The sequence below is a fragment of the Emydura macquarii genome, unplaced genomic scaffold, assembly GCF_026122565.2.
Source record: "Emydura macquarii macquarii isolate MOO-44397 ecotype Brisbane River unplaced genomic scaffold, CSIRO-AGI_Emac_v2 contig_2473, whole genome shotgun sequence".
Taxonomy (NCBI): Eukaryota; Metazoa; Chordata; order Testudines; family Chelidae; genus Emydura; species Emydura macquarii.
Window position 1 is genome coordinate 22,531,062 of NW_027132610.1, and position 13,330 is coordinate 22,544,391.

At 34.9% G+C, this 13,330-nt stretch overlaps 1 protein-coding gene across 6 annotated transcripts in view; it reads left to right on the forward strand.

Moving 5' to 3' along the window:
• TSC22D1 (TSC22 domain family member 1) overlaps positions 1–13,330 on the forward strand; it is a 136,137-nt gene that overhangs the window by 25,541 nt on the left and 97,266 nt on the right. For 3 of the 6 annotated variants that reach the window (XR_010922623.1, XR_010922624.1, XM_067563155.1), the window contains exon 2: positions 12,832–12,940. The exons of the other annotated variants lie outside the window; for them this stretch is intronic. Coding sequence is in view for 1 of the 3 variants with exons in the window: in XM_067563155.1 (XP_067419256.1) it covers positions 12,832–12,931 (100 nt within the window). In the remaining 2 variants the exon portion in view is untranslated. The remainder of the gene's footprint in view (positions 1–12,831; positions 12,941–13,330) is intronic. 6 annotated transcript variants of the gene reach the window in all.

Genomic DNA, 13,330 nt, shown 5'->3' on the forward strand with positions numbered 1-13,330 from the left:
ATGTAGCAAGTCCTAAATGTTAGAGGGACCAGCATATATACTTTTATCAAATTCCTAGAAAGATGCAGAGAAGGGCCTCAAAGCTTAGTAGAAGGTTAGAGGTTTATAAAGAAAGACTTCAAGAGTTTAACATTTTTTTTGCCTCCGAAAAGAGACTATAAAAGAGACCTTAATTAATAAGGAAATATTTAAGTGTTCATTTTGAGACCTTGATAAGGATCTGATCAGTTTACATGAGATAACTGTCTGAAACTGGTTAGAGAGAGATTTAGAATAGATATTGTGAGGAATAGGAGAATCATTTTCCAAGAATATTTAGAGCTGGAACAAGCTATCAGGGGAGGGAGATAGTAAATGTTCCTTAAGAAAAGGATAGCTCTAATGTCTAGTGATATTGTCAGATATGTCTGATAGGCAAGCAGGTTTTTTTTCATAACTGATGTACCAATAATTCTTGTTAGCTTTAAAGTTCACTGTATTTGTGTCATATTGAATTTATGAACTTTGTAAAAAGATCTTCTGATCACCTACGTAGAATTCAGAGTACTAGAGGATGAGTGCTAAGGGATGAGCAGGATTGCAAACTTGTCGGGGAAAAGTGTGTTTTTGCCCAAAACTGGGGAGAATTACTAACTGAATATAAAGTTAGTCTACTATTTGTTGAAGTATGATGATGATTCTTTTGACAGCAGGAAATAGCAAATTAAGTACAATTTTAATGTAAATTCTACATTAACTTTATTCTGAATGTTGGCAACTGAGAATATTTAGAAGGTTATAGTCTTATTTTTAAGACTGTTTTGAACTCTTGAAAACTTCTGTTTTTACTATAAGCTAATGTAACTGCTCAGTATTTTCAGTTGTACATACCTAGACTGTGTGCCATTTACCTCTTTTTTTCAAATGCCTTCTCAAAACTCTCTACTTCCAATTAAACTTTTTTTGCTGACCTTCCTATTCATACCCTCTTCCTCTCCCATTGTTGTCTTCCTTTATTGTTTGTCTAATTTAGGTTGTAAGATCCTGAGGAATCTTGTTTATCACCTATAATGTACAATAGACTCAGATGGTATTGTATAAATATACAGTAGTACAGTATTCAGAAGTTTGTGTGAGAAATACATTTAAAAGATGTTCCTGCATGCAAAAGATGTGCATCTGATCAGCAGTTCAGTATTACAGGTGTCTCAAAATGGCCTGTACTGTACAAAGAAGGCATCTAAGTCTGCTGTCTAGCCAAATGATCCTGTACAATGTATTGACTGGTGAATTGGCTATCTTGTAGTAATTTAAAGAGAGAGCTAAATTATCTAATAACTTTAGTTGGTGCCCTTTGCCAAAACTCAGCTTATAAAAATTCATCAGAAATATTTGCTCAAATCATGGTGTTGGTTAATAGTCTATGGAAACAAAATTTTAGTGTTGCCAGGTAGATGAATTAAGGTAAAGGATTTCAAGTAGATTTGCTAATTTGAGTTACTAAAGGAAGGTTGGGGGGGAGGGAAGGCGGGTTAATTCAGGATTGCTTTTTGAATCGAGATGAAAGAACTGACACTGGTGTTTCCATTTTGGGAGTGATCGTGTTTTGGATTAATGAAAGAATCATAAAAAAGCTTGCCAAGTTGCTCCATTTAAAATATTTTGTGGTTTGGGTACTTTGTATGCTTTAAGTTGATGGATTTTAATAACTTTAATAACTTTTTCTCTTTGAATATTACGTCAGTACATGGTGAGAACAGTGGTAGATTTGCGACATGTAAGGGACTTGAGAGTGGAGGGAAGGCATGCAGGAAAAAAAGAACCAACAGAGTCCAGTATGTAATTCTAACCAGTTACGTTACCCTTAAATGATATGGAGGCCTTTAGATAAGCGGTAGAGTAAGGTTGTGTTTAGTGGAAAGAAACTTCTTCCATATTGTTCTGCAGACCTCTGTTAGAAATATATTTCTGACTTCTTCCAAAATGCATAGTTTCTAAAACTATTGGCTATTGCCAAACTATCAGATGGAAAAGCATATAACTGCAGGACTTAGATGCCATTTCTAAAGTTGTATTCAACAATTCTAATATGAAGTGTGTTGTTTACATAAAATTAATGCAAAGTAAACATCTGTGCATACCAAAATAAGGTCTGGGAAAGGTGGTATTTTCCCTTTTTATGGGAAGTCAGGTGAGTGAACAGATCCTTTTTTTGTAAATGACCTGAGAAATGAGTTGTGCAGTAAGTGAAGGGAGTATTGGACTTCCTTTATTGGCAGGAGGGGTGGGTGTGCGGGCAAGTGGAAACAAAAGCACTTTCACAAAATCCCCCAAAATGCTCTTGATATTTCTTTAAAAAAAAAAAAACCCCCCCCCCAAAAAAACCCTGTAATTTATAAATTACTGTTGCCTAACTAAAATTCTGAGAGTTCTGAAACCTAATTCACATTCTTATATAACCCTGCTTTTTTCTGTCTTCTTTTTTCATATCATCAAATCTTTCAATCATTGCACAATAAAAAAATTACATTTCAGTGATCAAAACAAGCTGTAGATTTCTTTTGTATTTTTATTAATTTCTTTGTCTTAAAAGGTTAATTAAATCAATTTAAATAATTGTTTTTCAGCAGAAAGTGCATTTAAATAAAAGTAATAAAAACCAGCTGAGGCACAATATCAAGGTTTTGAACAAAACGTTTTCGGTTGTTTAGGTATTGAGCATGTGTTGAGCATTTGTGTATATAGTTACCCTGTATAAATCTAGGAAAATGTAAATTTTTCTAGATGACAGCTTTGATTTTGTAATTTGAAATTTGTGTTCCAAGTAGAATTGCTTACTCCTGTGTATTTCAAAACATTTGACAACTCCTTGCTTCATTCAAATAGCTGTGCATCTGATTTTTTAGTCTATTTTTAATTCGCAGACAAGGAAAAGCACTGTTAATTATAGAAAGGTTTATTTTTGAGAATTTCTTCACAGTTCTCTCTCAATTCATTGAGAGTTTCCTATTGCAATCACTTCTTATTTGCATGGTTTTGCTTTGTCTGAATAGTGCTAAATGAGAGCAATACATTTTAAACACCTTTTTAAAATACCATTATTAGTAGGGTCTCTTTTCTAATTTTACAAAATATTGGCCCTGATCCTGCAAACATGTAGTACATAATTTGATTTGTGAATAATCCTATTAGCGTCAATGAATTATCTGTGTGTAAATGTTCGCGGAATCAGATGCTAAAACTGTAATTTTATAAAAACTTCCTTAGTGCCATAAAACCTTTGTTACTTCAAAACAATATTGCTTACATGTTAACCATGAAAAGTTATTTAGATCTTACAATTTATTGAAGTTGAGAACTTTTATACCCACAGGCAGGCCGAAATTATCAAATCCTAAAGTTATGGGCCCACCCAGACCTGGGTGTCTGGAAGGAACTGGAACCAGTCCATTAGTTTTTCCTCACTTTAACTGTTAGGAAGACCAAATTGCTGCAAATTGTAAGTTTAGGAAAAGGGAAGCTAGATGCAGAACCCTTGAAAATTATCCATTTTAAAAAAAAAAATTGTAACAAGGTATTTAATTTCTGTGGCACAGAACCTGTGCTTCACTTAGTTTTTAAGTGATGAAAGAGAAAAATATTTAAATTTAAATATCTCCCAAAATTGGACATCTCAAACCAAAAGAGACCCTCATAAGTTGGTGCTTTGGTAAAATAGTAGTAAACATACCATCTCCATTTCAGTATAACAGTTGGAAATCTCATTGTGTCCTAAATCACTGACCTCCAGACTACAAAATTTCACTTTTATTTCTCTCCTTTCCAAAGTTGCAGTCAATCTTGGTTTCCTGTTCAGAATGATGAACTTTCTTGTTCACCCATCCAGCCATCCAAGAATATTCCCAGACCAGGTGCAAGGAATTTAATTAGTGATCTCACTTGCAATAGCTCCTCCATTTCAAACATTGAGTACTCTTCCTCCTGTAATACTTTACCTTCCTGTTCCTTGTATCACTGTGCATATCTTCTCATTCAGTTCCTTTTTAAAGTTACTTGTTCCTCTGAAAGCAAAGGTCCAAACGGGTTGAGGGATGGGGAGTAATGGCCTTATTTCCTATGTCCACAGTCCTAGCATTGCTCGCTTGCCACTCTGTTTGTTGGGTTCTACTACAGTTCTTATATATGGCAAGGTACGGAACTTATGTAAGCTCCTGCATCACAAGCAGTCATGACATTGTTCAGTATTTAATTTTGTAATATATTTGAATTTATTTCCTCATTTATAGCTTTAAATTTTTAATTTGGCTATTCCAATTACCAAGTCAAATTACATGTAGAACTAAAACACAAGAAGAATATTTCTCTTGTGGTTTTCATGATTAAAACTTAGTCTGTTATCTTCTTCATATGCTTACAGCCGCTCTCTTTCCTGGATCCTCCTACTTCAGGGCCCACACAGTCATCACTACAGCTGCCTTGAGTTTAACTTCTGTTGGTTTGTTGACATTAGATTTTATTAATCTTATTTGTCCAATTTCATTTAATTTTTTCTGCAACTTCCTCTTCTTTTCTGCCCTCAGAGTAGCAGTGGAAGGGAGTAGAGGAGAGAAGTAAGTGGAGCGGTAGCCTGAAAATCAGGAATTCAAAAGTGTGGTGGATTAGCACATAAGAACCTGTTAACTTTACTTTGATATCTACCTACATAGCATTCACTTTCCCTACTGCACCTTCTAAGAAAGCAAAAGAGTGCCTCAGGAATGGATTGATGTAGTGAAGCCAATAACTCGGACGTATGTTAATAATACAGAGCTTGTAACATTAACGTACATAATTCAGAGCTTGTTACTTTTTGTTTGCTTTATTCAGCTGAGGAGCAGACCAAGGAGGGTGGATTGCAGCCAAGAAAATGTTGGTATGTTATACCATCCTCACTCAAATACATCCAAACCTTTTTCTCCTATCTGTAAGTCCTTATCTAAAAGCTTTTGGCAGGTACCAGGGGCAAAACTCAATACAATTTGGCATTACATATCCCCTCTTCTTAAAATCCTACTTTGAACCTGATACTCTTATATACCACCCTATTTATAAATTTTTCTCTCTCCAGGCTGCTTGAGACAGTAGCTTTCTCTAACTTTCCCATTTATTATCTAAGAATAATAAAAAAGTAAAAGGTCCCTGCTATCTGTAATTCTATATTCTTTGTTGGTTGGCTTGATACTTTGGAGGCCATCTTACATTGTCACCTCAGTCTCCTGCTATCACAGTGGGACCCTAAGAGTGAATCAGTGGAAACCATGTTAATCCTCACTTCTTTCATTTAGTAAAGATATCCTCTAATGAAAGAGATTCTATGGACAGAGCCACCATGGAGAACAGTTACACCAGAAGCCCTTGTCAGAAGCTGAATATTGCAATCTCGGTATTTAATTGATCAGCCCAACACACTTGATCTCTGCAATAATGAGTGTCAACAGAATACTGTTTAAAACTGCAAGGAAGCCTCTGTTTCAGTTGCCCTTGTTATTTCAGATTGGTGTAAGAATTGGGGAGGGCTTAAAGTGCAAAATTAGTATTAGAAGTGGGAATTTTGCTGGCTTCTAGAAGGGTCCCTATTGATATGAATATCAACATGAAAAAATAGTCTATTTGAACTCCCTTTGGATAAACTTTTTTAGGTTGATTTCTCTCTGACTTTCATTAAACATTGGACACAAATGTACATTTTGCTAATGTGCTTTTGACTTCAAAAGAACCTTTTGAACTGGTGCTAGGTAGATCCGCAGAAGAAAGGATTGTGTCCCCCTTCAGGTATTTTATAGCTCTTCTCCTTCCACCTAGGGTGCTGTGACTGAACATCTTTTCTTGCAGAAATTCCTTTTAGAATGCCTTTTAGACTCTTTCCTATATTGTGATTGCCCTAATGCCCTTATCTGTAGTGTTTCATTTTCTTAACTTCCAGTTTGGTCATACTTTTAAAAAGTAATTCTATCAATTCTAGTTTATATTTTATTTCTCTTGGATGGAATTTGTTCTGGCACAGGCTCATCTAGACTTTGAAAAGTTTTCACTAATTTGGGGTGGCTTAAGTGGAAGGGTGCCTCTGAAAATCAGCCTCAGTATGTCTAAGTTTGGGCACTCAAAATTAGACAGGCTCAGAATCAGATGCTACTTTTGAAATATTCAACCTTAATTAGTTAGGCATATTGCTGGTTAAATGGGAAAGAATTTCTAAAAAGTTGGTAATTGGAAACTCTAGGCTGACATTCCTCTCTTACCTCAAAGAAATAGGAACAAAAAGGGAGGAAGGAGAGAGACTGAGGAAAAATTCATAATTGGATTTGAACTAAAATGCCTATGGAAGGATTTAATTCCCTCTTAACACTTTATTCCCATCTCTGTTTGTGAAATGCTGATCAAATTTGTTACATTTTCAAATCTTTGAAGTTAAACTTAAAAAAAAAAAAAAAAAAAAAAAAAAAAGCATTAATTTAAAAGTTAAATTTTTTGTAAATTGATTAAACTTTTTGAACTGTGGCACAAGTCAAATTATGACTCCTATTCAGAATATAATGCCTTGGTTATAGTTTGAAAGATTTTTTAAATCTTTCAAAGATGCCTCTGCTTTGACTACTTAAATCTTGCTAGTATAGTTAGTCCCTTTATGTGTACATACATTTTAAACATTTAAATTCCTGCATAGGGTATGTATTTGATCCTTCATGATGTAGTGTTGTTAGCAGTGTCGTTTCTTCTATCACTCAGAGAAGCTCCATTTTCAAAATTAGGGCCCTATTACTTATTGTAAGATCCTTACTATTTGTATTCCAATGGTAAGTTCCTATATCTGCTTGTGGCATTATGCTCCTAAACTCATGCAACAGGATTCTAAAGTAAGAAGAAAATTCAAAGTATTAGTGTAAAAATAAAAGCCACTTCTGCCAATTTCTCATTTTTAATTATATGCAAAGAAGTAATTGTCAAACACAGCAGTTTTTGCTTAATATTAATATTTGCACACAAGCACTGCAGTGTGAAACTAGAATAGCTTTTAAATATTTGGGAAATAGGAGGGTGTTTGAAATAACTGCATTGAACAGCAAGGAAGACTGGCCTCTCATTAGGGTGTACGTGGGAGTCCTGAATTAAATCAGGGTTATGTCACATATACCATGACTTTGATGCCAGTATTTTGAATAATCTTCAAAACACCCATCACAAAAGCCCAAATTGTACAAGAAGCTCCATGTACACAGAATCTTAAACCTGCACAGAATCTCATCAGTCCGTGGCGCTCTGCCTAGTTATTGGGTTTTGCCAGGATGGAACATATAATAGGATATGGGTCTAAAGGTTTACAATTTTTAATTCTTGTAATATAAATTGAGGCAGTGCCACAGAGCCTTAAAGAACATTATTTCTAATGTTTAGTTATTAAAGTTTAACGATTAAGTAACAATTTAAAAGTTATGGAAAACTTTAGTCGAAATCAAAGTTAGATCACTTTTAGCTACAGGATTTTTTGTCATTTTTAAATAAATTATACTAATTAAATTATTAATATTAGAGAATCTAAAAACTCCCAAAGAGTTCATAGATGTATTTTTAACATCATCATAATGCCAAATATTTCAGTTGCATTTTTTTGTATTTAATGTTAGCTGCCTCTTTGAGGCCTGTTTGCCTATTATCAGCTTAACATGCTGTCTTGCTGTCACTGTGTGATTTTCATCTAAGGGACCTCGTGCATCATAACTTGTTTAGTAGGAAATGGATGTATACACTGACATGTTTGTTGTAGCATAACCTGTTATGTTTATTAGAACTGAAATACTTTTTATATTAACCTTATATGTTACCCCATTCAGATTCCAGATTAAATGTAGTAGAGTAGTGGTTCTCAAACTGTGGTCTATGGCCTATGGAGAGTTGACTTTTGTCGTTTTCAGCTGCTAGCTCACTTTAAAAATAGCTAAAATATGTTAATACTTTCCTTATAGGACTTCTTAAAGTAAGCAATAGCTACAATGGCTGCTTGGATTTTAAGTGATTACAAATAAGCTGGGGGGAGTGGTAGATACCCTGCAAGGTAGGGATAGGATACAGAGTGACCTAAACAAACTGGAGGATTGGGCCAAAAGAAATCTAATGAGGTTCAACAAGGACAAGTGCAGAGTCCTCCACTTAGGAAGGAAGAATCCCATGCACAGCTATAGACTGGGGACCGACGAGCTGGGCAGCAGCTCTGCAGAAAAGGACCTGGGGGTAACGGTGGATAAAAAGCTGGATATGAGTCAGCAGTGTGCCCTGGTTGTCAAGAAGGCTAATGGAATATTGGGCTGCATTAGGAGGGGCATTGCCAGCAGGTCACGGGAAGTGATTATTCCCCTCTATTCGGCATTGGTGAGGCCGCATTTAGAATACTGTGTCCAGTTTTGGGCCCCCCACTACAAAAAAGATGTGGACAATTTGGAGAGAGTGCAGCGGAGGGCAACCAAAATGATTAGGGGGCTGGAGCACAGGACTTATGAGGAGAGGCTGAGGGAACTGGGCTTGTTTAGTCTGCAAAAGAGAAGAGTGAGGGGGGATTTGATAGCGGCTTTTAACTACCTGAAAGGGGGTTCTAGGGAGGATGGGGCTAGGCTGTTCTCGGTGGTGGCAGATGACAGAACAAGGAGCAACGGTCTCAAGTTGCAGGGGGAGGTCTAGGTTGGACATTAGGAAAAAGTTTTTTACTAGGAGGGTGGTGAAGCATTGGAATGGGTTACCTAGGGAGGTGGTGGAATCTCCATCCTTACAGGTTTTTAAGCTGAGGCTTGACAAAGCCCTGGTTGGGATGATATAGCTGAGGTTAGTCCTGCTTTGAGCATGGACTAGATGACCTCCTGAGGTCCCTTCCAACTCTAATATTCTATGATTCTATGATTCTATGATTCTATGTGTGCTCCATGTGGTTTTAAATGGCAGGGAGAAGGTGGTCTATGAAACCAACTCTGTCCACTGTAGGGAAAGTTTGAGAATTCTCGTGGTAAAGTATATACTCATTAAAATACCAAAAACAAGACACAGAAAATGTATGCTTTCTTTAAAAAATTATGCATTCTGGTAGTGTTTACCATTTTTGTAATAAGACCATCTATTTTTAATTGCAGTTAGTATCAGGGTTCACTACGTGTTCTGCATGTTTTCAACCTAAGATCAAGTTTATTTGCCTCAGTGTTTAAAATTTTTTTTTTTTTTTTTTAACAAGGGATAAAAATAAATGTTTACATTAAATTAGCACTTCACTTCAGTAAAACTTTATCCAGTGAAGATGGTTGGGATAAATATCTACCTTCCTTGCTAACTGATTTGCTATATATTGTTACATATAAGTGTGTGTAAGCAATATGATATTTTTATATTTTTATACTTTCTTGGTTTGAGAAACTTTTCACAGCAGAAAACATTTTAAAACATAAAATCTAGGGCTGTCAGATTATTAAAAAATAATTGCAATTGGGAGCTTTTAAAAAAAAGTTTATATTCATTGCAGTTTTAATCGCACTGTTAAACAGTAATAGAATACTAATTTAAATTGATTATAAATATTTTTTGATGTTTTTCTACATTTTCAAGTATATTGATTTCAATTATAACATAGAATACACAGTGTGTATAGTTCTCTCTATATTTTTATTATAAATATTTGCACTGTAAAAAAGCGTATTTTTCAGTTCACCTCATGTAAGTACTGTAGTGCAATCTCTTTATTGTGCAAGTGCAACTTACAAATGTAGAATTACTTCTTTTTTACATAACTGCATTCAAAAACAAAAAATGTAAAACTTTAGAGCCTACAAGTCAAAGCATGAAGAACATATGAATGTTCAGTATATCTGGCATATAAAATACCTTGCAGTGCTGGCTACAACAGCATTGCCTATTCTCACTTTCAGGTGACGTAAATAAGAAGCAGGAAGCATTATCTCCCATAATGTAAACACACTTGTTTGTCTTAGCAGTTGGCTGAACAAGAAGTAGGACTGAGTGGACTTGTATGAGGTGAATTTAAAAATACTATTGATAATAAATTGGTATTCTGTTCTTGTTTGACAGTGCAGTGAAAACTGCAATTAATTGCAACTATTTTTAATATAGTTAATTTGTCTTGCATTAATCGCATTCATTTACTGCAATTGACAGCCCTAATAAAATCATTTTATAAGTATACGTTTCTACTGCATTTTCTTTCTCGTTTTCTCCTGATTTGCTAAACTCTCAACATGTTACTTGGATGAATGGAGAAATGACTTCTTCAGAGGCAGCAGCGAACATTTTTCAAGGAAATTTCTGGCACCTCTTCTCCTAGAGACTGAAAGCATTCTTCATGGCAGTTGCTTTTAATTCAATATGGAACACCCCTCTCACCCCAACAAGACTATGGAACAAACTGTTCAAAGGTTTGAGAGCAAACACATATTTGCTGTTGGTAATGAAAGGCAAGCAGTTAGTGTTTATTCTTTAAAACATAATGGAAAAACAAACCACAAAGCAGCAGCAAATTAAACCCCGTTAACACCACTTCCAGAGTAGAGTGAAGTGATTTAAGAAAGATTTTAATGGCTAATGGTAGTTGTTAAAAGATCATAATGCTACATCTTGACAATAAGGCATGTTGCTAAAAGAAAATCTAACTTAGTTAGAGTTGGTTGAATGTTTCTTGCCTCTGAAAGCTATATTCAGTTTACATTATACCTTCTCTGCTATATTTGAATTGGCTGAAGTTTAATGTATTGTCCATTTTGTTAAGCTCCTAAAATTAATTGTTACACTAATTTTTCCAGAATGGTCAGCTGGGATGGAATTTTCCAAATGATTCTCATCCTCTCCTTATGTTTTGCCTTTCAACCATCTCATAATTATTGTAGTGGTGGGTTTGTTTTTTTTGTTTTTTTTAAATAGTCCCTGATTCCGCAGCTGTATAATGCAGGCAGATTTTTGCAGACATATAGAGTCCCATCGATTTCAGTGGCATTTCCCAGGGATGTAAGAGTTTGCCCACACAGATCCCATTAGAGAATCAGAGCTTTATTTGGCACCACATATATAAACAAGTTATATGTTCGTCTCATGGGGATTGTGTATACTGCTTTATTTTATGGGAAATGCACAAATAAGAGGTAATTTCCCAAGTATTTCCTTGCTGAACTGACCACTTGAAAAAAAATATTGAGGGATGCTTGATCCTAACAGCTGGTCTTGCAGTAAGTCACTTTTTGGAACTATGGAAACCTCTAATGTTGACCATCTGATTTAAAGCATTAAATGAAGTTAGAGGTACATGAAAATATATGCCCTTGGGTTGCGGGAATTGACATGAGATGGTATTGCTAATATAATTCTTATCTAGCAAAAAAACAGTGACAAACTATATAGTTTAATTGGCAAAATGCTTAATATTCTTTGTTTTACTATAATTAAGAATCATTTAAACTTTCTGGGCAAACAGCTTGTTAGAGTAGCTCAAGTTAAAAATTAAAATAATGCTAAATTAAATCTTATACCACATGAAACACTGTTTAACTTTACAGCCTCAAAACATAACTTTGGGCACGTGTTGGTGATTGGTTTTGCTTCATTAAATATCTGCAATGCAAGTTCCATAAGTTAGCTGAATAGCTTGAGCCTGAGTTGTCACATGTGTCCTGCTTTTGCCTTTTTTTGGTTTTGATAGCACTTTCATACCTAAGTCTAGGTTGTGGGGGTTTTTGTTTTGTTTTTTTTATTCAGAAGGGAAAGTTTAACATGCATTCAGTGATTAAAATCCTCTAATATAGAAGTGGGAACAGAGCAGAGCAGCTCCGATATCGTAGGCTGGGATTTTGATGTTTCTTTCTGCACCTTGTTGCTGTTCCTTTCACTTTATTTGGTGGTAGGTAGGAAGCTATTACTATTAACATTATGAGGAAAAAATATAAAGCAGATCTCTAATATACATGTAATGTACACTTAAGATTTATAGAGTCCTAATTAAGGTATATCTTCTATAGTTGGTCTCAAAACATTTATTTCTAACGGAGAGCTCTCCATCAGAGTGCAGGTTGTAATTTAATTTTAAAATCTTATCTTAAAGGAAAAACGTGCACTCAAAGGACCCTTGCTAGTCTTAATAGCTTTTAAATGTCTCTGAATAATAGCCCTTCACATCTGATGAGGGGAGCTGGGGTTACCTTCAGAATCCTCAGATAGAGGAGTTTCATTAAATAAATGTAAATGCAAATGAATTTTGAGGAAATACCAGCCTATAATTTAATTATATTCTTAAGCAAAAGGAATTGAAATCAAATAGATTAGGAAACTAATATGAAGCACGAGAGATCATATTTGGCAAACACAGTTGTCAAGAATTCAGTTCAGAGGAATCAATGCATGCAGTATGTAGTAATCGTGCAGGGAGATGTTCAATAATTAAATAAAATAGTGTATGTGATCAAAAAGGCTAGTAGTCTGTTGCATGTTTAGTTAGGTGTTAGAGGGAAGCATTGTTTTCATGGAGAGAAGTTTTTTTTAAATCTACCCTAGACTGTTCATTTTTGTCAATCGAGGTTTGACTCAAATGAAGGGAGAAGGTCCCATGAGGCTCATAAAGCCATCTAAAGTATAGTTAATGAGACTTTGAAACCCACATCATTAAGAGGGGTAAGTTTGGTTTTTTGTGCAAATGTTTTTTTCTATTTTATAATTCTACAGAAGTAATGAATCTAGGCTAGAAATAAACCTGTGTATGTGCGTGTTTGTATCTGTTTTGTTTTATATGGCTGAATCTTGTTCTTTGTAAGTGACCTTAAACAAGTGCTAATATTTCAACAGATACAGAATGACTGAGTCTAACATTGCACACTTGTATGCCTGTGAAGAGGCATTACCAAAGTTAATTATGTCTAGTGCAAATGCTGGGAGGTCTGACTGAGCAAAGCAGGTAGGTGAAAGATGCTTGCATGGAGAAGAGATGGAGGGGAAATGAGTGCAAGAAACAGTTTTATTTAAAAGAAAACTCTACCTGAATTGAGTTGGTGAGAATTTCCTTACAAGGAAAGACTAAAACAAGAGGAACTCAACATATTTTGTTTGTCTTGTTTTAAGTCACATTTGGGGGGAGGGGAAATTTACATGGATAATTAATTTTTAAGACCAAAATAATTAAAATATAGACTAATTTTTGGGATTTAGTCCAGTAAGGAAACTTAATTAAATCAAAGAACATTCTGAAAATATTAAAAGGCTAAATTATTGCAGAACTACTTTAAGATATTCATTATTACTGAATATAGCTTCGACTAAGCTCTGAGGGAAGATCATCAGCTTCACT